The sequence below is a fragment of the Triplophysa rosa genome, linkage group LG6 (genome assembly GCF_024868665.1).
Source record: "Triplophysa rosa linkage group LG6, Trosa_1v2, whole genome shotgun sequence".
In the NCBI taxonomy this organism is placed as follows: domain Eukaryota; kingdom Metazoa; phylum Chordata; class Actinopteri; order Cypriniformes; family Nemacheilidae; genus Triplophysa; species Triplophysa rosa.
Genome location: NC_079895.1, coordinates 4,221,464 through 4,245,465, shown reverse-complemented (window position 1 = coordinate 4,245,465; position 24,002 = coordinate 4,221,464). Strand labels below are relative to the sequence as shown.

Sequence of the window (24,002 nt, the reverse complement as noted above, 5' to 3'; positions counted from 1 at the left end):
TGTTTCTGACCATGTCCATCCCTTTATGACCACCATGTACCCATCCTCTAATGGCTACTTCCAGCAGGATAATGCACCATGTCACAAAGCTCGAATCATTTCAAATTGGTTTCTTGAACATGACAATGAGTTCACTGTACTAGAATGGCCCCCACAGTCACCAGATCTCAACCCGATAGAACATCTTTGGGATGTGGTGGAACGGGAGCTTCGTGCCCTGGATGTGCATCCCACAAATCTCCATCAACTGCAAGATGCTATCCTATCAATATGGGCCAACATTTCTAAAGAATGCTTTCAGCACCTTGTTGAATCAATGCCACGTAGAATTAAGGCAGTTCTGAAGGCGAAAGGGGGTCAAACACCGTATTAGTATGGTGTTCCTAATAATCCTTTAGGTGAGTGTATATGGTGTCTTTGGTGGCGTTCCTTGTTTATTGTATCCTGTGGTTTCATGTGTCTCCCTTGCTCGTGGTCCGTTTGGAGTGTCCTGTCAGTCTTAGTAAGTGTTTAGTTTGGTTTATCTAGTGTTGTTTATTTTCAGTTTAGTGTTAGTTAGTAGTCGTCCTGTCATTATCTTGTTGTATTGTGTTTTCCCCCATCGTGGGTTTTTGTTTTGTGTTTCTTGTAAATGAAGTCTTGTTTTTGTTAACCTCATTCCCCGCTGCCTGCAATTGGGTTCTTCTGCACACTTTTCATGACAGAATGCACGAGCCCCGGCTGGACAGGACATGGACTAATTAACAAACAATAACGAGACGAAAGGGCGGGAACAGAGACGCCACACCGGAGAGTGGAAGACCATCAGGGACAAAACGTCACTCTCCACATAAAACAAGAGGTTCTATCATGGTTCTGCCACTAGGTCAAGAGAAGCAAGACAAGGTGGGGCAGAACCATGACAGAAGTCCCTCCTTAAGGAGCAGCATCCTGATGCTCCTCAAGGAACAAACAAGACTAGACAGACTGTGACAAAAAAACATTATACAAAACACGACCAAAAACGTGATAAATAGGAAAAAAAAAGTCCAAACAAAGACATGGTGCCGGCACGAAGGCCGGCTGGACAACACATGGTGCCGGCTGGGGAGTTACGGGAACCGGGAGTTCGCCAGAGCATTCTTGGCGGTGGCTGAGGAAACCGAGTTCAGTGAGGCAGAGTTAAAAGTGATTTTTGACTGTTGCCTCACTCGGCACCTCACGCCGTCAGAGAAGAGGCTTCTGGGTCCCCTAGGGTTTGCGGATATGGTCAGGTACGTGGTCAACCGGGACGCTCCCGGGGGTGAGGTTCCAGTTGGAACTTCCGCTCCGCGGTTGAGTGTACCGGAAGATCTCGTCCTGGCTGCAGTTACCTTGGGGGACTCTGTACCCTCTGGCTCGAGCTCCACGTCTCTCGGTTCTCCTTGCGGCGCCCGTGGTGAGTGGGGGAGGAGAGATTCGGGGACGACGTCTGCGGTCTCCTCCGACGCAAAACTCCCTCCGGTCCCCACGGTTCAGCCAAAGTTGGCTACGGACCTAGTGGTGCGGAGAAGGAGGGAGAAGCATCGAGGAGCAGCGTCCAAGCCGTTGCAGTCGGCACCAAGTCCGGTGCAGCCGGCATCCCAGCCGGTGATCCAGCCGGCGTCCCGTCCGGTGCAGCCGGCGTCCCGTCCGGTGATCCAGCCGGTGTCCAGTCTTGTGTCCAGTCCTGTGTCCAGTCTTGTGTCCAGTCCTGTGTCCAGTCTTGTGTCCAGCCCGTTGTCCAGTCTTGTGTCCAGTCCTGTGTCCAGCCCGGTGCAGCCGGCGTCCAGCCCGGTGTAGCCGGCGTCCAGCCCGGTCCAGCCGGCGTCCCAGCCGGCGTCCCAGCCGGCGATCCAGCCGGCGATCCAGCCGGCGTCCCAGCCGGCGATCCAGCCGGCGTCCAGTCCGGCGATCCAGCCGGCGTCCAGTCCGGCGATCCAGCCGGCGTCGAGCCCTGTCCAGCCGGCCTGCCAGCCGGCATCGAGCCCTGTCCAGCCGGCCTTCCAGCCGGCGTCGGGCCCTGTCCAGCCGGCCTTCCAGCCGGCGTCAAGTCCTGTCCAGCCGGCCTTCCAGCCGGCGTCAAGCCCTGTCCAGCCGGCCCCTGGGAAACTGCCAGGGCCAAATCCTGTCCCCTCCAGGACTCCCCCTAAGTCCCCCAGGACTCCGCGCCCTCGAGCGCAGCCGGGGACTGGGACTTCTCCCCACCCCCATGGACTGCCCCCTATGGGCCCTTGTTTGGCCCCTCCCCCCCTCCCTTGTTTGTTGTTTTTATTGTCCCACCCAAATCCTGTTGTTGTCTTGTCATGTCTGCCCTTGATTTTGTTTTCTTTGTTTTGCCTTGTCCTGTCTGTCTCCCAGTCTGTCTTGTCTCGTCCGTCTACCCCTTGGTGAGCACCTGGAGGTGCTCATTAAAGGGGGGGCTTCTGTCATGGCTCTGCTTCATTTAGTCATGTTTTTCTTGGTCCTGTAGCAGAGTCATGACAAGGCCTTTGGTTATGTGTGGAGAGAAACATATTGTTGTCCTTTTGACAATAATATACGTTCTCTCCAGTGTCTCGTCTCTGTTCCCGCCATCTCGTTTCCTCGTTATCCTTCCCTGAGTGTTTGATTAACCACACCTGCCCCATGTCGTTATCCCTTGTTTGTCTTTCCTTTAAAGACCCTCTTGTTTCTTTGTCCTGTGCTCGTGCATTGTATATGGTGTCTTTGGTGGCGTTCCTTGTTTATTGTATCCTGTGATTTCCTGTGTCTCCCGTGCTCGTGGTCCGTTTGGAGTGTCCTGTCAGTCTTAGTAAGTGTTTAGTTTGGTTTATCTAGTGTTGTTTATTTTCAGTTTAGTGTTAGTTAGTAGTCGTCCTGTCATTATCTTGTTGTATTGTGTTTTCCCCCATCGTGGGTTTTTGTTTTGTGTTTCTTGTAAATAAAGTCTTGTTTTTGTTAACCTCATTCCCCGCTGCCTGCAATTGGGTTCTTCTGCACACTTTTCATGACACACCCTCGAGTTGTTCCAAATTTGTATAAATTACTTTGTACTGCTGAAATATATACACAGATATTTGGAAGAATGCTCGTAACCAAACAATTCTTGGCCACCATTGACTATCATTGTAGGAAAAATTACAATGGTTATCAAAAGTGCCCCAGAACTGTTTGCTTTCCTACATTCTTCAAAATATCTTATTGTTCATCAGAACAAAAAAATTATGTAGCAATTTTTCCTAATATGGTAGTCAATGGTGGCCAAGAACTGTTTGGTTATAAATTAATAGTAATAAATGAAGACAGAATTTTCATTTAACAAGTTCACTACATTTTTTCATGTTTTAGCAGAGGGTTCCCCTAAAACAATTTTTCGTGTATTTCGTGGAAGCGTTACGTTACGGTAGTTCTTAGTTAACGCAGTAATGGCGGCAGTCGCGTTTGTCCAGTTCATTTTCAAACGGAAACATGCGGTAAGCGTTTAACAAATTAAATGTGGCTGTGCGGTCTTCTCAGACCATAAACAGTTGATGCCAGAGTAGTTTCCTCGTAGAAAGTGCGCGCTGTCCGGCACTCTCAGCACGGTCACGCCCCTGCGGCGCGTCCTCCGTCCAGCACCCAGCGCGGCCACACCCACGCAGTGAACCCTCTCCCAGTTCAAAGGCTTCCCTTCACTGAGCGCGCGGTAACGTCACGAGGCGCGCCGGAGTAGATGAGATGCGGGGAGCGCAACAGGCGAGCGCACATCTCAAGCTCACAACTACAATGAGAGCTTCCTGAGACATTGCGAAAACTTCATCGGAACTATTTGCACTTTTGTTTTGGATTCTTCTGTATTTTTGTATGTGTGGTGCTATGGCTTTCTTACATCTAAAGAGAGATTTGAAATGGAGATGCACCTCTGGGATTTTTTCGTGGTACCTGTTGATTCTGTGCGACTGTTACAATCTGGATGTGGAGCATCCTTTAATTTTCAATGGACCTAGTGGATCTTTATTCGGATACTCTGTTCTGCTTCACCAGCATGCTGAGAACACATGGTAGGTGCATTAAACATGCTTGAAAAGTTTTGACATGCTAAGTCATGGGTAAGTGAGCGACACTTCATGGTTGTTGAACCATCCAGGAGAACATGAGCTATCCGAGTCACTGTTTGATCATATTGGCTGTTTTCTCAAGACTGTATTTAATGGCATGTTTATTGTGAAGGCTGATAGCAGGAGCGCCTGTGGCAAACTCCAGCTTTTATCCTAATATCAAAAGTCCCGGAGCTGTCTACAACTGCAGTATGTGGAGCTCACAATGTGAGCAGCTGCCTGTTGGTAGGTCTTTTTATTCTGCTCTTCTTTTTTGTTTAGTCGTTCTGTATATGGTACGTCATACAAGGTTTCTTTGTGTTGTTGTTGTTTTTTCACAGCTTTGGTGTTAAATATTTTACATAACGTAAAATTAAAACGTTTATTATAAGAATCGAGTTTTACGCACTTCTCTAAAATGAATAAGTAAATGAAAAGTTTCTCAGCTGTTCCTTTTCACCACACATCAAGAGTTCACATGAATGAGCTTTGATTCTGAATAAGCTTGTGTGTGCTTTCTACAGCCCTGACTGTAAATGAATTCCCTGTGGGGGTCGGTCAGACTGTGGAGGGTTTCCTCTTGTCAGGAAGAGGATGCTCATTCTCCCTGCCCTAAACAAGAAATGAGGGATAGTCTTCTTTGTAGGTCAAGCTATAGGATATAGCATCAAAAATCTGAATCAGGCAAGGGCTAAATATAAATATATTTTTTTCACCAACTCCTGGTGTGAACAGTTCAGAATTGCACAAAGTTGGTGTGTGTGGTGATTTTGTTGTATGCTAAGGCAAATTTCACTATTAGTATTGAACGAAACCTCTAACCATCAGCATAGTTCCTTGGTGTTTTTGCTACTGATGTGAGTGTTTGGGAGACTTTGAGAGAGGTGTGCTAATACTTTTTAATGCGATCAACAATTTTCACCCGGTGGATGTTATCGTGGTAGAAAAATATAAGGTCTATAGACTTTCCTTGAGGAAGGCACGTGAGACATATCTAGGGACTAGAATACAGTATCATTGAGACTTTCTGCATGTTTTTTTTTTCTACGGGCCAGTAAGCAACCACTTAAAAGAATGCTGAAAACCCCAGCTTACAGTATCTCAAGCATCGTTTTTGATACTTTCTAAGATATTTGTAGCCATAATGTGTTTCAAAGTTTCACCGCATGCCCCTCTTTCTGTTACAGACTGTGTAAGTCACAGATGTAAATTTGATAAAGAAGAAGAAACATTTGCATCTCTATAATGATTTGAACACTTGCATAAAAAAAGCACTTTGACTATATTCGTCTCGCAATGATAACATGTTACTGATTGATTTCAGGAGGTGTGCGGCAGTGTGGGAAACATTGTTTGGCAGAGAATGATAACCAGTGGCTGGGTGTGAGTCTGTCCCGGCAACCCTCAAAAGGCTACGTTTTGGTATGCGTTCACTCTGAAAAGTTTTTCGTACTGTTTGACTGCTCACATTAAAAGGTCAACGACACCTTTGGTGTTTAGAAATGTAGTCATGATGAAACAATAATTATTCCTAAACATTTGAATAACTAAACATATCGGAATCAGGTGCTCTGTGATCTTTTGTTAGAAACATTAGTTCGACACATGATTTGGTTAAATCTCTTAAATAATTGTGACACATTTCAGCACAGATTGTTTTGTAATCCCGTCATGACGTCATGTCCAAACTCCATTGGACCTGGCAGTCAACCCAGACCAAACTAAAATTAGTGAAGTAAAGTGCTGCAAATCAGAAGTTTTTAATGGCACAGCAACATTTTTAATCTTGAAAATGAAAGAGGGCTTAAAATTAAGGATATGATTGTTTTTGATAAGACCCTATTTAAATATGTAGAGTTCTTATGCAAATGTTTATTCGACTTTTAGGCCTGTGGTCATCGGTGGAAGAACGTCTACTATTCTAAAAAAGATGGCCAGAACAAGCTTCCACATGGCGTTTGCTTTAGATTCAGCCCAGATTTGAAACACTCCAGTCATATCATCCCCTGCTATAAAGGTACAGGTTTCTAATACTATCAGTGTAAATTTAAGCAAACTACTTGGGAGTTTCACAGAGCATCATTTGAGAGATATTTGGGCTTTTGTTGTCTTTGTAGATCATCAAAGGAAGTTTGGTGAAGGTTACGGGTCATGCCAAGCTGGGATAGCCAACCAATTCACGGAGGTATTGACAGCTTTCCTCATTTCCAGAATTCCCATTGTCTTATTCCAGTTGGTTTTAATTATATTATGTTGTGTTTGTAGGACCTGATGATCATGGGCGCTCCCGGCACCTCATACTGGACCGGATCCGTGCTTGTTTATAACACCACGAGCGACATTTCGGCAGCTTATGTGGATGATGACAGCGAGGTTCTTTATGGCAGTTATTTAGGTGAGCTCTACAATTAGTATTCTTAACTCTGTGAAACTTGTGTTGTCTATGGAGGCATGTTAAAAAGTCATAGACGCCCAATGTAATGTTTTACAATGTTTCTCACCAGGATCTACTGTATATTATTTGTGATGTTTAATGTATGAAATGTATGTGTTTTTTCATGTTTCAAATCATATATTCAGAAAATAAGGAATAGTTCAAGGAAAATTCTACAAAACGACAAACATCATAAAGAATCATCAATAGCTCTTTAAGGGGCAATTCACATTTCGCATCTTTTGCGTGTGCATCGAGATGGAAATAGTTCAACTTTTTACCATACCGTGTTTTCCGCATGGTTTTAGACGCGAAATGTGAATCGCCCCTAAGACTTACAGCAGGAAGTAGACTATGTTGTTATGCTTTTTATTCTGAACAGGAAGCAGACTGACAGGTCACGCTGTTGCACATTGAACAAACATCAAAGTTATTGCTTAAAATAACAGGCTTCACAATTTCACTGCGGTTTTCATCTCCTGTCAGCCTGTCTGCAGCTCGATCTGAAATATTTTTGTCATATCACCAAGATGAACTTTTTGGTTTAAAAATATTGATTTTTGTTATTTATCAAATCAAATCCCTTTATTGTCACTCAACCATATACACAAGTGCAACAGTAGGTGAAAAACTTGGGTGCAGTTCCGACCAACATGGCAGTATGACAGATATGAGACAGAATTGTAGATTACAAGTAACAAAGAATTACAATGCTTTACAATAGACATTTTCCTGTACGCATTTACACAGTAAAAAGTGTTTAACCATAGTATAACGAGTGACACATAATATACATATAACCGCACAGCAGCAAGTGCACACATAATAATGACACATAATTTACATTATCGTTTCATGGACATGTGATTTTCTTTGGCTCATCTTTTAACAGGTTGATACATGGTTCCCACAGTCAAGTAAAACCATGAAAAATCTGAAAATCTGAAAATTGGATTCCCAGGCCTGAGAACATCGTGAAAATGAATGCAATCTTAAATACACATAAAAGTATTACAATTTTAAAATGAAATTTTTCAGATCGTGTCCTGTAATAAAAATAAGGGTTATGCGAGGGTTATGGAAAATGCATGGACATTTGTTGGTCAAAAGTGTGAGAACACTAAAATCATAAGTAGATACTAAGAAAGGAGTTTTGATGTTTTACCATCATTGTGGTTTTCTCTCCATCAGGTTATGCTGTTGGTGCTGGACACTTTCTACATCCCCAGAGCACTGAGATAGTTGGGGGAGCTCCTCAGCATGAACAGACTGGTAAAGTAAGGGTTAACACCTTCATCTCCTCTTCACCTAAACCATAAATAAGCCCCAATGAAACACACTGAACTTATGAGTTATGTTGGAACACCGTGTTGCTGTTTTTTTTTTTTTCAGAGGAACACGCTTTCGCTTTTTGTGTTCCACCGTCAAAATGACAGCATACGTACATTACCATTTAATCACCAAAAGTGTATGACAGGATATTTGTTTCAGCTTTCATTTTAGGATGTTCTCTGTATAATGACTCGAATTAGTTATATTTGGATCTTGTAAATATCCAATGTTGAATGTTAGTGATTTTGGTAACACTACAGTGAGGTTCCAATAGGTAACTACTGTACATTAGTTAACATGAACATGAATTTTTATTGCAACATTTTCTAATACATTTAAAATCAAAGATGTGTCTGTTACCACAATGCTCAATGACCTAACATGAGCAATTGTATTTGTATTAACTACCATTAACAAATCAAAATATATTGTTTATTTGTTAGCTAATGCATCTTTATAGTAAGGTTACATTCTTTAACATTAGTTAAAGTGTGACTGTGATATCAAACCCGTTGTTTATATACAGATGTGTGTAAAATGAGGGTAGTAGCAGATGGGATAAGGAACGAGACCCTTGTAAGGTTTGCGCTTTGAAGCAGTTGTGAACGGTAAATCAGTTAAACTGAAATTTTCTTCCATCTGCGCGGAAAGAGGAAACAGGTTTATATTTGCAGATGTGGTGAGCTTGCAGTGTTTAAGCATAGTGGAAAAAAAACGCTCATGTCTGATGATTTTACCAAAGAAACAGGGACCGGTTTGGAGAAAGAGTTATCAATGAGCCGCAGTTCATATTTGTGATGAGATGTTCACCAGTCCATTGTTATGCTATGTTGTTAACATTTCCCATAACTCTATTTTCTCTGTCTCCAGGCCTACATATTCAGGATCGAAGGCAACACTTTGAAAATTGTTAATGAAACCAAAGGCAAAAAGGTGAGAACGTTCAGGAATTTGAAGTGCTCCTATGGGATGTGCCTGGCACATGAACACAATGGTGATGTTTGTTCCTGTTTACAGCTGGGCTCGTATTATGGAGCTAGTGTTTGTGCTATTGACCTGAATGCAGACGGCCTGTCCGATCTGCTGGTAGGAGCTCCTATGTTCAGCTCTGTGAGGGAGGAGGGACGTGTACATGTTTACATTAACCGGGGAGAGGTGAGCAGTGAACTTGATATACTGTATATTTACTTCCAAAAAAAGAACATTTTACCATAACATTCCTTTTTTCTTAAAAAATCATTTACATTTTGAAAAAAATACCCATTTATCTAATATTTAAACGATACATAATGGGGTTTTTTTGTGTACAGTGGAGTAATGAGAATGCCAATCTGGGGGAAACATATTTATTTTCAATGACAGTTATGTCACATTGCATAAAAAGGGACTGAGAGTAGGATGTGGTGTAGTAGATTTTTTGTTATTATCATGTAAAATATGACAGGTTCACTCATACATTGTTAATTAGCAGACCAAAAGTCTTGAAGTTTAAAGCCACAATATGTAAATTTGGACCGCTAGATGGCGCACTTTCAAAACAACAACAAAAAGCGAAGCTAAATGACTTTATGTAGGAGAGTGGAATTATGGGACATGTCGTTTTCACCATCCAGAGGCGTATGGAGATCACCCATCATGTTCACGGACGAGGTAATGAATGAATTTTATTTCATGTCATCGTAATGAATTAGCTTGCAAGAAACGTGGAATGTAATGCTACATATGCGGTACACGGTGGTTATACAGATGCTGTAGAACCACTTCCGCATTTGCGTGTTGCCGTAGTTTCTCCAACCGGAAACTGAGGGTAGTGCGGAGCACCGGATATTAAGTCACTGATATGCGACAAATACAAGGGAGACAAGGGACGGGCCATTATTTTAAATATTTTAAATTTCTCTGGATTTGCACATTCTTGGGAACATTCAGGATAATGTAAGTACACAACTGCATGAAATAAGTGATTTTTGGATATTTCACAATGAAATTCCATATTGTGGCTTTAATTAAAGCATTTAATAAAATGACACCTGCATATGAATCTAAACCTTCGTTTAGATGTTTTCTGGTTTTGATTATGACCTCCAGGGCCATACCAAAATGTGGTACTTTCCTTACGAATATTTTGGTTTTGGTTCGTCTCTTCCCCCAGGCTAATCTGAAAGAGGCGGAGTTTGAGTTAGTCGGCAGCGATTCTTATGCCGCTCGATTTGGAGAAACCATTGTTAACCTTGGAGACATCGATGACGACGGATATCCAGGTATATTATATCATATCCTCTTACATACACCACGCGATGTAAATTGACAAATTCTTATTGTTGTATGGAATATTGCAGTGTTTTTTATACATTATTTATTCGAGTATGTCTTTTTTGAATTCAATTCACGATCGTTATCATAAATCTAAAACATTAGCAATAACATTAACATCATAGGGAAGAAAACCCCATCGCAACATCCGTTTCATGACGACATTAAAGTAGAAACCTTTACAAAATTTTGTCCAATTAAACAACTAAATTTAGTCAGGTTTCGAACAACTAGAAAGTAATTCATGACAGAATTTTTATTTTTGGGCGAACTATCCCTAAAAAACTACAGTTTATTGTATATTTGGCCCTATCTTACAAATGGAAAAACCCTTTAGGTTTATGTATTTCAATGATTTTACCACGGTAAATAATGATGTAGGTATTTCGTATGAAGGCGAACGCAAATATTTAAAACGCATGATAAGTTTATTTTAAAAGCAAAGCACACTTAAATCTATTGCACCTTCGTTTTGCTGCATATTAAAGTCACGGTTGCTGTTTAAGGTTATCTTGTTGCCCAAGCAAGATTTGATGGTACACCTCAAATTTTCCCTTCCTCTTTTCGTCCAACCCCGCAGCTTTACACTTAACAAAACCCGCAGATGATATTTTACCAGCAGTGGTTTCATGGCCAGAGATTGTTTTTTTGATATGACTTAAATCTGGAGATGCCCTCGGTTGTTCTCAACATTACAGAGTGGATGGTGTGGCTTTGCAGAAGAATTAGAGAAGAAACATTCACACGGTTACCATAAAGGACCATAATAAAACCACTCCTAAAGGCGTGAAACACACCCTTTCACTTCAACTAACACTTCTGTGTCAATGTCACTGACGTTTTTTTTTGGGCGAGTCAATCAATGTGCACGATGGGATTGCCAGCTTTGTCCAAGCTGCATTTAGAAACCTCTTGGAACAACCTTGAAAATGCTTTCAAGGTAGGCAGCTCACGAGGTTCTGGAACAGGGCTAATAAAACAATGACTGTTTTTCAGATGTGGCCATCGCAGCCCCTCAGGAGGACGATTTGCTTGGTGCTATATATATCTACAATGGAAGGAGAACTGGTATAGCACAGAGTTTTTCTCAAGTACGTCTTTCAGCTACTCGTATAGGTGGGGAAGAATGAAATCATGTTGGGGGGGTCAGACATGAGCAGTGTTCGCCATCCTGTGCAAACTGCCTCATTGTTTTGTGTTTGCCTTGTTCTCTGCCTCTACAATGGAGTTCAATGAGGAAAGCGTCCAGTCTAATTGCTGTAATTTCCTGAAATCTTTTTTCGCTGTCTGAGGAAGCGATCAGGATTTAAAATGATCAGAGAATGCGTGAATTTATCAAGTTCGGGAAGAGCTTTTAATAATAACTTAATTTGTGTTGCATGAAGTGTTTTTTGCAGGCTTTATGTGTGTTCTGAATGGTGTCTTTGTGCTCTTTTTTTACCACAGAGAATAACAGGCTCTCTGTTAGGCAGTGACCTCAGGATGTTTGGTCAGTCTGTGTCTGGAGGAGTTGATATTGATGGCAACAATTACCCAGGTAACGCAAATTCAGTTCTCAGTCCTGTAAATAACCAAAGTGCTAAACAACCTCTTAGAGGAAATCACACTTTATTTGCAGTTGAAGTCTTGTTCTTGAATATCTGTCAAGAGGTGACTGACACAAACATCCTGTTAGCAGTCTGCTGATTTTCTGTATGCAAAAAATGATCTGATGCATTTGCCAAATTGTGTCGTTTAACCGGAGCACCGTTTTTAAAATACTCGATCCCACAATGCAATGTGCTTGACTTTCCCATTCCACAAACAAACTTTATTTTTTCACAGAACTGACAAAAGCTGATACGCTTTGTGCACAAAATGCGAACTAACCATTCAGTTAGTAGTTAAACACAATTCTCTGAAGCGCGTTCATGTGACATCACGTTGTCTTATGTGTACTGTTTAACGTACTTTTTTCATTTTGAACACGATTCTATGTGCATTTGGAAGATTTGTATGTATGTTTTTAGGAAGTCAGTGTGACGGTGAGTTAGGAATGTGAGATTCACCCAAAAACTCATTTTCTCTTCACTTACTCACTCTCTTGTCATTTCAAACCTTTATGACTCTCTTTCTTCAGCAGAACACAGAAGAAGATATTTTGAAGAAAGTTGGTAACCGAACAGCACTGGCCTCCATTCACTTCTATTGTATGGACACAAAACCAATGCAAGTGAATGGGGGCCAGTTAACAACATTCTTCAAAATATCTTCTTTTGTGTTCTGCAGAAGAAAGAACGTTTTTCTTTTTGGGTGAACTATCACTTTAAGTGTGTTTCATGAGAATTTTATCGTTTCACCCAGATGTTGCTGTGGGAGCTTTTCTCTCGGACTCAGCTGTGGTGTTCAGGTAAAGACTGCTCAGTTCTACACATTGAAAGCAATTTCCACACACAATTCAGATGTCAAGATCTTGTCTAATGGTTTGGCAAACCTTGCACACAGAATGGTCATTGAAATGCGTGTACACAATTTTTCTTGGTATTTACAAAACATTAACTTGGCGTAAATATGTGCACACCCCACAGACATTATTGACTTCACGCACTTTTCAAGATAAAGCCTACGTGAAGTTTTATACATAACGTTCAGGGCTAGAGTGTCATACATTTTACAGTAAATTATTTTTAGGATAGGTATTGTGATCAGTTTCTCTAGAGCCATTTACTGTGAAATTTTGGAAAAAGGTTAAAAAAATCTTTTGAACTTTTTTTATTACTGCCGACATACAAAAGCACTGGTGCAGAAAACAAGCATTTGTGTTATTGAACTACTCATTCAACATTACGCTTATTGACTTTTTTTGCACCGCTCTCCTCTACATTTGTATGCGTACTGCTGTACAGCGTGTTATCCTGTTTCTCTGGTTGTTTCAGGACACGTCCCGTGGTGAAGGTGGATGCTGTGATGATACTGCCTGAAAGTGTGAATCGCTCTGTAGCTCACTGCTTTGAGAGCGGCCAGCCTGCTGTGTGTGTCGATATTAAGGTGTGCTTTCGAGTCGGAGGGAAACAAATCCCAGGAAATATAGGTAGGACAGTTAACCTCATCCAAGCTTGTACAGTAGTGATCTTAAAGGGCTAGTTCACCCAAAAATACAAATTCTGTCTATTCACCCTCATGTTGTTCATAAATAATAATAATAATAATAATAACAATAATAAACATTTATTTATATAGCACTTTTCATACATAAAATGTAACTCAAAGTGCTTCACAGGTGCAAAAACAGTAAAATATTGCAAATGACATAATATAATAATAATACAAAAAAAGAAGATATTTGGATATTTTTTTATATAAGAAGATATTTTGAGGAATGTTTTAGTGGTTTTGTGGCCATACAATGGAAGTCAATGGGGGTGAGTGTTGTTGGGTTCCCAACGTCCTTCAAAATATCTTCTTTGGTGTACTGCTGAAGAAAGTCATACAGATGTGAAACGACATACGGATAAAAGATGTAAGAATTTTCATTTTGAGGTGAAATTAAAATGTTTCTAATTCTGTTCCAAGTACTCAACAAAACCCATGACCTACAAGTTTCTCAAAATCTGCATACTGTGAGATTTGCGCAAGAAACCCCCAAACTAATGCAACATCCTTTACTACTTCCTGCAATGCTATCGACGTTTCTATCGATTTGATGGCCTCTAACGGTTTGGATATATCAAGCCCGACACACATGTTCTTTGAGTTGAGTACACAGTGTTCAAGGATGAACATTTTTGCCTCTTTGTTTGCGAGAGTTTGTGGAGTCACCTTATCAGCACGTGCTGAGGGCAGGGGCTGTTCGCTGTGTTCCAGACCCGTGCTCTTTATCTCTGCCCCACAAACCCCTTTTGTTGTGGCCGTTAGTAAGCTCAGGGTGTGCGTCAAGGCTGCCCTTACTGATAGGCTGACATTCATTGACCACACTGTAAACAACAGAGCCATGCTTGATGGCGGGTACTACTGATGTTAATATTGATGTGAAGTCGGGCAGGGTGGATGTCAGTACAGTGTGTGAAAGTTAAAACGTGTCATCCAGAGATTTCGCTATCTGGTGTTGTGGATGTATTTGTGCGAATCAGTAAACAGGTAGATGTGATAATACAGAACGCCACGTGTCCTAAACAAGTGTTTGTTTTGGCACAATACCAAGCGGAGTTTAGTTGTTTACGGCTGCTGAATAACAACGCAAGTTGATGCGTGGTGCGCTAGTGTTGGCTATTTACGATGGCTTTAAATATGGCTTATTTAGGCAGAATTTAGAGCTGAATTATCTCTTATTTTGAATGTTTTTAACATTTTGTGAATGAAATATAGTACCTTACATTTTTAAACAATTTATTTATCTGGAATATCGAAAACAGAAATCACTCGGTTGTCATATACAGGTTGGTTCTGTCAGTCGTTTTCTTCCAGTCAAAAACTAAATTGGGATTGCTGTGGTTCTGAAATGTTGGTCATAGTGTTTACAACTACTATAAAGGGGGTGTGTACAAGACATGAGATGATTTTTTTGTTGTTAAAAATGAGCAAAAATCTGTTATTGAGCAAGTACATAAAATGCTTCTTACCTTAAAGGGACAGTTCACCCAAAAATGACAATTTTGTCATCATTTACTCACCTTCAGGTTGTTCCAAAGCTGTATACATTTCTTTGTTCTAATGAACACAGAGAAAGATATTTGGTAGAATGCTTGTAACCAAACAGTTCTTGGACTCCATTGACAACAATAGTAGGCAAAAAATCTTTTTTGTTCTGTTGAACAGAAAAGAAGATATTTTGAAGAATGTAGGACAGCAAACAGTTCTGGGACAGTTTTGACTAACATTGTATTTTTTCTTACTATGGTAGTCAATGTATACAGGTTTTCATGGCAGAATTTTCATTTTTGGGTGAACTATCCCTTTAACTAAATTCAGAATGGTAAACTTATAATAATAATTATTTACCCACAACTTTTTTAGGAAATGTTCGACATAATTTGACTTCTACCTGTGTAAATTTAAACTTTCAAATAGAGATTATGGATTGGAGCTTTTATTTGCTTTGTATATGATAAAGGTGTACAGGTTATATGCTGAACCGTCATTCTGTTTTCTGTTTAGAGATCAAGTACAACCTAACCGCAGATGTTCACCACAAAGAGGCCTTTCCATCTCGATTTTATTTCCAAGGAAACGGAACGTCTAATTTTACGTCAGGCAGAGTGAAGGTCAAACATGAAAAGCTCACCTGCGCCTTCCACCAGGCCTTCATGAAGGTATGAAACTTTTATATTTGTTTTGAAAAGTGCCCGGGAGTCATTTCCAAGTGCTTTTTAATGTAACGTTTCCGTTTTTTATTATAGATAAACATGACAGTGTTTTAAAAGTGTTTGTCAGCAAATAAATTAAAGTTACAGTTCTCTTAAAAATACAAATTATTCAGTTCATTTCAAGTTTTAAACAAACAGACGGCCAGACAGATTCATATTGTTAAAAACCTGCATAAAACACAAAAGAAGATATTTTGTGAAAGGTCTCAGTGGTTTTTTTGTCCACATAATAGAAGGCAATGGAGTCCAATGTTGTTTGGTTACCAACATTCTTCAAAATATCTTCTCTTGTGTTCTGCAGAAGAAAGAGAGTCATAGAGGTTTGAAATGACATGAGGGTGAATAAATAATAAAATAATTATAAATTTGGTCAACTATCCCATTAAGCGCATTCAAAAGTAATGCATCTTATTAATAAAAGAATGTTTATTATGCCAGACCTTACACATAAAATACAGATACAGAATATAAAAACACTCTATCAAAATGCACTTTTCCACTGTGTGGTGTCTGAATGAAGCTCCGGCCAGCAGTGAGCCGCCACTTTGTCTTTGATCGCCCTACGTTGTGTGTTTGAAAAAGCTGACTCAGTCTGAATCCCGTGAACTTCACAGCTGTTTCTCACCCACGTCATTCTGGTCCTCTCGCTCGAGTTAATCAGCTTCTCTGAAATGCTCAGGTGGCCTAAGCTTTCTCCAGGTTTGCGTCGTGACTCCACACAGGAGGCCCGGATGATAAAGAGGGTCTTGCGCTAGCTTGTTGGACTCGGTCGCAGGTTGTCGCTGCTGGCAGGCGAGAGTACGAGGGATGACGGTGGCATGGGTGGGTGAAGACTGGAGGTAGACAGTTGATAAAGTGAGGACGGATAGCTCTGCGAGTTGTTCCAGGTGTTTGCTTGAGCCCCACTGGACCCCTCTTCACGTGTCGGTTCTTGTAATCGGGGCTATCTGGACCAGCTCGTGTTTTACACAGTAATTAATGGAGGCCCGTGTATGGCCGCCCTGTTATTAATGGCCGCTCATGGAGACGGTGGCCGTAAACAAGTGTGATTATCTGTCTGAGTCGATCCCAGACAAAAGCTGCTAGATTTGAGGTATTTTTAGAGCATAATTAATGTATAATAGGAGTAATGAATGGAACATGAAACAGATGTGGTGGACATCTTGCGGCTTGTTTTAGGACGCTGACAGAACAGCTTGTTCGCCTTGTTCTCAGACAGCAGCCTGTGTAAGCAATGTTCCTGGGCTTACCCACAATGCATCTGTGTTGCTTTCTTTAAAGCTGCGATTCATATATTATTTTGGTTAAAAATAAGCAAAATTCTTAATTGAGCAAGTATAAAAAATCACTGTTTAAAACTGTCTTACCTTGCCATGATTTACTGTAATAAACTTATAGGCGGTTTTAGCAGCAACAGCATAAACAAACAGAGACCTCCGTAAAGATTCAATAACAACAGAGAGTCCCTTTTAAGTAGATTATTTTATTACAATTAATCGAAACTAAAATATTATTACAAATTAAAAATCAATTAAATTGTTATATTATATAGACCAATAAATGAACACAGACCTACTATAATTATTTAATTTATTTTGCATGAAATGTCAGTTTTATATGATTTATATTAGTTTTTTATTATAAATCTGCAATTTAATGTTTCAATCCGAGATTGCGACATAAACATTGCAGCTTTAAATGCCCTGTAAAATGTTTTGACGGGTGCAGTTTTTTTTAGCTTGTGTTGTTGTATTTCCTGTTGAAACAGGAAGTTGAACTCATTAAAGAGCAGGGGCCAGTTGCATAAACATAGCCGCTAGGTTAAGACTGTGTCTTAACAACTACTCTCACTGACTAGCAATTAGTTAGTTAGTAAGGAGTCTTACTTTTTAGATTTTAATTAGACCAGTCTACCTTTATATGTGACTGATTTAAAGAAGTTATGACCAGTTTTGAAGAAAAAAATTGGATGACTAACTTTTAAGACTAGTCTAAGCAGTTTATGCAACTGGCCTCTGGTCTGTGCAGCAGGTTGTGAGCTTAACTGGATGTTTTTAAGATGTGTTGTAGTTTAAAAAGTGTTGTTGTTTTAACTCTGAAAAGGAAGCCATGGCATTATTTTTACCCAGACTTTTTTAAGATGTTGAAAAACACCCTGTTTCATTTTTATATAGCGGGCTGATTGTCGCTCGCCATTCAACAATTTACTGATGAAGGACATCTTTCACAGGTTCCTCCCCCACAGGCAAATTTTCAGAGATATCATATACTGTAGATGTTTGAGCACAGTTGTGCACGGCCGAATTCTGTGACCGCATCCTGAGCAGAGGACACGAGTTCACAGCTTTGACTTTAGCATTTGCTGCAGAAATGAGCGTCTCTGAGGCAGTTGTTGTGGCTGGAATCCAGCTCATTTACACCGCCTTCCAAAACCCGGTCACACGTCACCCCTGCAGCTAAATTCAGACCCATGAGAGCCCACCGCCCATCTCCCCGATCGCTGAGCCCCCAATTATAGACCACCATCACAACTGACATGGCAAACCTTACCTGCATTCATTAGCTGGACAAAGCCAGGACAAAATAAGATAAACAGCTTTTGCAACTCCAACTTGGTCATTTCATGCAATTACTTTATGCGATTGGTAAAAAGTCCCACAGACTTTTAATTGAAACCAAACCTTAGGGACCATAATATCGTGGTTGGACCTGAAAGCAACCACTCAGATCTCCTTAGCAACTCTTACATTAAAGCACTCAAAACAACCACATAGCAACAACCTGACAACCAAAACAAGCAAGAATGACTCATTTCCTTCCAAACATGTAGACGTCTTGTGTCATGATGTATTTTTCTGATACGCAGAAAGACGTTCGCGATATCTTCACGCCCATCAATTTCCAGGTGAAATATGACCTTGGAGGGCACAGTGTGCTGCAGCAGGACCCCAGGGGCTTATCGGCTCTCAAACCCATTCTACAGCAGAAAGAAATGTCAAATGTTGTGAAAAACCAGGTGAGTTTTACTTTTGCATCTTCGTGTTATAGTTCCGGACGCATATTTGTACTAAATAGAAGTGACGTTTGAAATCCTAGTTTGAAATCTTTGCATTTTCCTGCAGACCATGTTTGCCAGATATTGTGCCTGGGAAAACTGCTCAGTCAACCTTCAGGTGTCCGCTCATTTGGTTTTACCACAGTAAGTTATCATTGATCGATTTCTGAAATGTACATTCATTTTTCAACCCTAATATAAAAAATATATTTCATGGAGATATCACATGTATGTAAACTGTTAACATTGACTGATTTCTAGTGAAATTATACAAAGAGAAAACATGTAGAATAAATAAATATATACAGTATATAGATTTATATGGAATAAATAAATAGACAAAATAATAAACAAGTATATAGATTTAACAAACAAAATGAATAATTAATTAATTTATATACAATGAATAAATTGATATAATACATTTATAGATAAATAATTAAATAAATATATTGATTTATATAGAATAAATACATAGAATAATAAATGATTGTTTTATAAATGTATTAAATAGCTAGAATAATAAAGATATAGATTTAATAAATAAATTAACGTATTGATTTATATAAAATAAATAAATAGAATAATAAATTGTTGGTTTATTTATGCATTATATAATGTAGTTAGAATAATAAAGATATAGATTAAATAAATAAATATATTCATTTATATAGAATAAATAAATAGAATAATAAATGATTGTTTTATAAATGTATTAAATAGCTAGAATAATAAATAAAGTTATATGTTTAATAAATAAATGAATATACTGATTTATATAGAATAAATAAATAGAAACGTAGAATATAGGTTTTTGTCATGATTTGTTTTTAAGCATAGTATTGTTGAATGATCAGTGATGTAAACGAAACCTTGGATTTAACTTTAGCTTACTGTCCGTGTAATATTAACTAGAAATTAGGACTGTGAATGTATTAACAACGAAGAGTGGCATGATATGCATATATTAATGTATAAGAGTTCTGGTTTTATTTGCTTTACTCGTTCAAGTGCACAATATTTAGGGTGTCAGTGATGTCTGAAGAGCTTTTTAGATTACCGTCTATCCCCATTTAACCATCGTGCACAATAGCCAAAGCTCGATATCAATATAATTTATGCATCACATTTCTTGGACTCACCCAGCTGAGGCAAAAGTGTGTGTGTGCGCGTGTCTGCACACATTAGCATTTTGGATCATGTTTGCAGCCGTATGCAAACTAATTTATGGACCCCTCTCACCCATTGGTGATAATACATGATCTGATTATTCATAAGCAGGGGTGTGTGTGAGAGAGAGAGTGTGTCCTGTCACTCTCCCAGATGCACACCTGGTGCCTTTAGATGAGAAACATCAGGTCTGAAACCTCACAGCATGCAAAATACAAAAAGAGAAACTGTGGCTGGAAAGCACATTTTACACTGCAGAACATCTTCATAAGAGAAAGAGATTTTTATCCTTGTTGTATCTTTCAAATAACACAGCGTTTTCTAAAAACAGGTCTTACAGGAACATGCGTTATTTTGCTCTGGGTAATGGAAAGAGTCTCATGTTAAATACAACACTGATCAACACCGGAGACGATGCGTTTCTTCCCAAACTTCACCTGAGGTTTCCCAGCAACCTGCATTTCATCAAAGCGCTCGAAGTAATGCCAGCATTCACTTCACCACGGTAACTGTTCATTCGCATGTTCTCTTCACTTTGAAGTCATTGAATGTTTATCTTATTTCAGGAAGATAAATACGTGAGCTGTGAAATCGCTGAGGAAAATAAAGTGGCCGTCGGTTTGGACTGCAGCGTTGGAAATTTATATATCCCCCCTTTCACAAAGGTGAACATCGCGTCTATTGAGGTGAATGAATTCCTGTTTGTCGTCACGTCTTGTTGGAATATAAACATGTCTTCTTTTTTTGTCTCTCCAGCTCAACATCACTTTTCTACTGGACATGATGCAGAACAGCAGCGCAGGAGACCTCGGCATCAGTATTAATGCGACAAGGTACCGTAAGAGATCCAGCGATCTCGGACTCAAGGAATGTTGTACAAATGATGGTTTACGCGAATGGAACGATCAAGAGCCAAATGTAAACATTTGTGAAGAACATGATCTTTCTGTGTGTTAAAGGTTGACAATTGCTCATCCGTTTAAGGCTCTTTGTGATGTGTGTTGCTGTGAGAAACAAGAAAAAAATTCATTGCGTGTTTTTCAGCGAGAGTTTTGAAAACCCCGATCTTCTGCATGACAACGTGGTCATTCTCACATTGCCCTTAAGATACGCCGTTGATGTCAATGTACACGGGTGAGTCACGCGTCTTCTTATGAAACAGTGATTCTATAGATCGACGACTAAAGACTCTCTTGTTTATATTTCCTTTGCTTTTTCTGCAGGTTCGTCTCTCCAACTTCATTTGTAATTGGAGACCAAGAGTCTGTGCCGGTCGACTGCTATTCTGATAAGTTCAATTATACGTACAAGGTAGCGTAGCACTTCATCAGACAGACGACGATGTCATTAAGCGTTAATTAATCGTTTAACATGTTTCATTATAATGTCTATTAACTTACAGGTGATGAATATGGGTCCAAGCAAAGCTCTCGATGCAAAAGTTGAGATCGCCACGCCTCTAATGCTTCTGCCGTACAAATACCAATTAATCAGGATTGCGGATTTACAGGTAGGACAACATGTGTCCTTGCTTACACTAACATAGTTATAGGCTTGTATATATTTTGAAGGACAATTTTGTGATTATTTACTTGCATGACCTAATGACAAATTATATTTGAATGGAAGGTTATCTACCTAAATTTATCCAATACATTTGCATCATCATATATATATTTTTTTTGTCTTGCAGACAACTCTCGGTCGTTGCTTCTTAAGGAACGATACAGTTCAGGTCATTGGTGACTGTGACGTCCCCACGGCTTCTTTTATAAAGGAGCTGGTCTTCTTCTTCTCACCAAAAAGCAAACGCACAATGGTAAATTATCATGTGGTCTTGTAAATGTTGTGTGAAGGCGTCCATTAAAAGTCATCATGCTTTCTTTCTATAGTTCTGTGGATCTGAAGATAAGACCTGTAGAGCGGTGGAGTGTCACTTTGGGGATCTGGAGGTCGGAAAGGAGGTCACCATCACTATGGAGGTCGAGCTGAACCCCAGAGTCCTCCAGCTCAGTCCAGTGAGTACAGGAACGCGTACATACTGATAAAAAAGTCGCTTTGGATAAAACCATCTGGAAAAATGTAAGAAATTATGTTTATTTCCTGTAGGGCAGGCATTCGGTAATGACGATCCATAGCATGATTGACTTTATTTCACCGGTGAGGGATGTCAACACCATTCTTTTAAAGGATGATATTTCTGCTGGAGTAAGTAAATGAGTCACAGTGTCAACCTGTCAATTGCACCCTATAAGTTGCTTTTATTTTGTTTTTTTTACATTTGAATATTTGCAATTTTACAGGTAGTTTTAGAGGCTCTTTACAACCAGAAGCCTTCGTCAACTGTGAGCATTTTTCTGATTGTTTCCAGTCTGGTTGTCGGGCTTATTATTTTAGCCATGCTTGTCATTCTGCTCTGGAAGGTACGTGCCACATGCTCACAGTTTACATCCACATCTTGTAGGATTAAACCTCACATTGTCATTCTTGGAAACTAGACAAAAATAGCAAAACAATTATTTGCAGATAGGTAGATATGGCAAAAAAATACAGCAAAGCGAATTCAAGAAACTAAAAAAAATCTCCTTTATAAAATCATCATTTATTTTTTTAGCTTTAAATACATCTATATGCTAGTGTGTGTCATTAAAAGCCAACATAAGCAATTATACCAGATATACAACAAAAATAAAATATGATTAATAATAAATGATGAATTATCTTGCACACATTGGCGTATCTACTATATTTTTATCCAATGATAAGGTTCCCCTATCGTATATACGTATATGCTGGAAAGAAGTGAGAGATGTACTTTTTTAACACTAATATGTTCCTTCAATTTTACTAGCTTGGATTCTTTGAGCGGAAGATGAAGATGGAAAAGTTCAAACGGGACAGTTGGGACTATGTACCCAAGCACGAGAGCATGTCTTAAAATGGGATTTACAATTGAAGGAACAAACCACGTCGGACTGCTGCTCCGTTCACACCAACAGCTGGACCTATGATAACCTTAATGGCCAAAAACATCTTGAAGCGAACTCTAAGAAGAATCCTACAGGAGTCCAGTGCACTTTAGCTGTCGGTTACGGAGTATTGAACATATTACATGTACACACTGAAATGCTCTGGGAAGCGGCCAGGAGAGAAAAGGACATCAGAATGTACTACACCACATTAAGGCTTTGTTTCAAAACCTACTGAACTGCCTACAAGTATGCAGGCAGCGTTTTAGAGCACAGTGTGATGAAAAGAGAGAGCCTTTTTGTGCCGACCCCAAAAGCCTGAAATGAAAACAAATGTTACCAAATATTAAAAATACATTTTTTTAAATCCATCTATTTTCCCCAAATATGCGCATGCTATGTTTTAGACTCCGAGTCTCCCACGCCCTTGTATCTAGAAATATATACATTATATATTGATATGACATTCTGCCTATATGCCAGTGTTCCAGATGGGTCACTCGTGAGGTTTGGTGTCACACAGGATGTTGCCTATGTAGGCACTAGACAGCAATGCACCTCGTTTGATTTTGGAACGGAGCCCGAGTGTTTCCTCACTGTTTTGACTACGATCACTGAACATATTGGCTGTTGGCCTGCTGTAAAGGAGAAATTGCACTGCTGTAGCTTTTCTTGCTTTATGTTTGCATATTTCTGCCGAAAGACTCTCTTCAGTTAGAATGTCTTCCACCGAGCCGACACCAAATTTTCTGGCACTCGCCGTGTCTGCTCTGCTCGGCTCTGCTCTTTGTGAAGCAGAACATCTCTGCGATCGGGGTTTTCGCACCTTCGCTTCAATGCGGTATGGGTTCGCCGCGTAAAAGAGGAATTGACAAAAATTCTCTCTCTCACCTCGCTCCACCCAAACTCTCGTGGCTGAGTTCAGTACTTAGAAGTTTGCAGGGAGACGCCAGATGGAGAAGTGAGTGTGCAGAGCGTGCTTTGGCTGGCTGCCATGGAAACGGAGCAAAGGCGGCTGCTGTTCTGTGTCTGTACTGTGCTGCGGAAGAGTTGATGAGATTGACATGTGTCTGGCTTCCAGCCATTTAAGTGTGTGTGCGTGTGTGTCTTCATTTGTATGACAGAGAACCCCCAACACACACACACACACGCAATTCTATATGACCCGCTCCTTACAAGGTCATTCATGATGTACCTTAATTTGATTCAAGTTAAAATTGTAAATGTGCCCGAAATATGAATGTAATCTTTTGAATCAGTGTTGGATAGTCAGGCTTAATTCATCTAAAACAGGAACCAGCTGTTTAATTGACATGTTTACTACCCCATCAC

The 24,002-nt window shown here is 39.9% G+C and overlaps 1 protein-coding gene across 1 annotated transcript; it reads left to right on the top strand.

The window, feature by feature from the left end:
* The first annotated feature begins 3,675 nt into the window (after positions 1 to 3,675).
* itga4 (integrin alpha 4) lies at positions 3,676 to 23,963 on the top strand. Its single transcript, XM_057336648.1, has 28 exons — positions 3,676 to 4,019; positions 4,189 to 4,301; positions 5,380 to 5,477; positions 5,943 to 6,072; positions 6,173 to 6,240; positions 6,321 to 6,450; positions 7,681 to 7,766; positions 8,692 to 8,754; positions 8,839 to 8,976; positions 9,974 to 10,082; positions 11,131 to 11,225; positions 11,581 to 11,671; positions 12,478 to 12,523; positions 13,050 to 13,204; positions 15,268 to 15,422; positions 18,343 to 18,492; positions 18,599 to 18,675; positions 20,033 to 20,180; positions 20,268 to 20,366; positions 20,458 to 20,534; positions 20,746 to 20,835; positions 20,925 to 21,012; positions 21,104 to 21,211; positions 21,395 to 21,520; positions 21,594 to 21,719; positions 21,811 to 21,909; positions 22,005 to 22,124; positions 22,553 to 23,963. Exons 1-28 carry the CDS (start codon positions 3,823 to 3,825, stop codon positions 22,637 to 22,639), a joined length of 3,069 nt encoding a protein of 1,022 aa, XP_057192631.1. The 5' UTR covers positions 3,676 to 3,822; the 3' UTR covers positions 22,640 to 23,963.
* The last annotated feature ends 39 nt before the right edge of the window (positions 23,964 to 24,002 follow it).

Bases quoted from the DNA above. Each gene is read 5' to 3' on its own strand.
- itga4 (XM_057336648.1), top strand. From the start codon at position 3,823: ATGTGTGGTGCTATGGCTTTCTTACATCTAAAGAGAGATTTGAAATGG. The intron at 6,073-6,172 runs GTACAGGTTTCT...TTGTCTTTGTAG, and splicing joins TATCATCCCCTGCTATAAAG to ATCATCAAAGGAAGTTTGGT. The intron at 20,535-20,745 runs GTACCGTAAGAG...CGTGTTTTTCAG, and splicing joins ATCAGTATTAATGCGACAAG to CGAGAGTTTTGAAAACCCCG.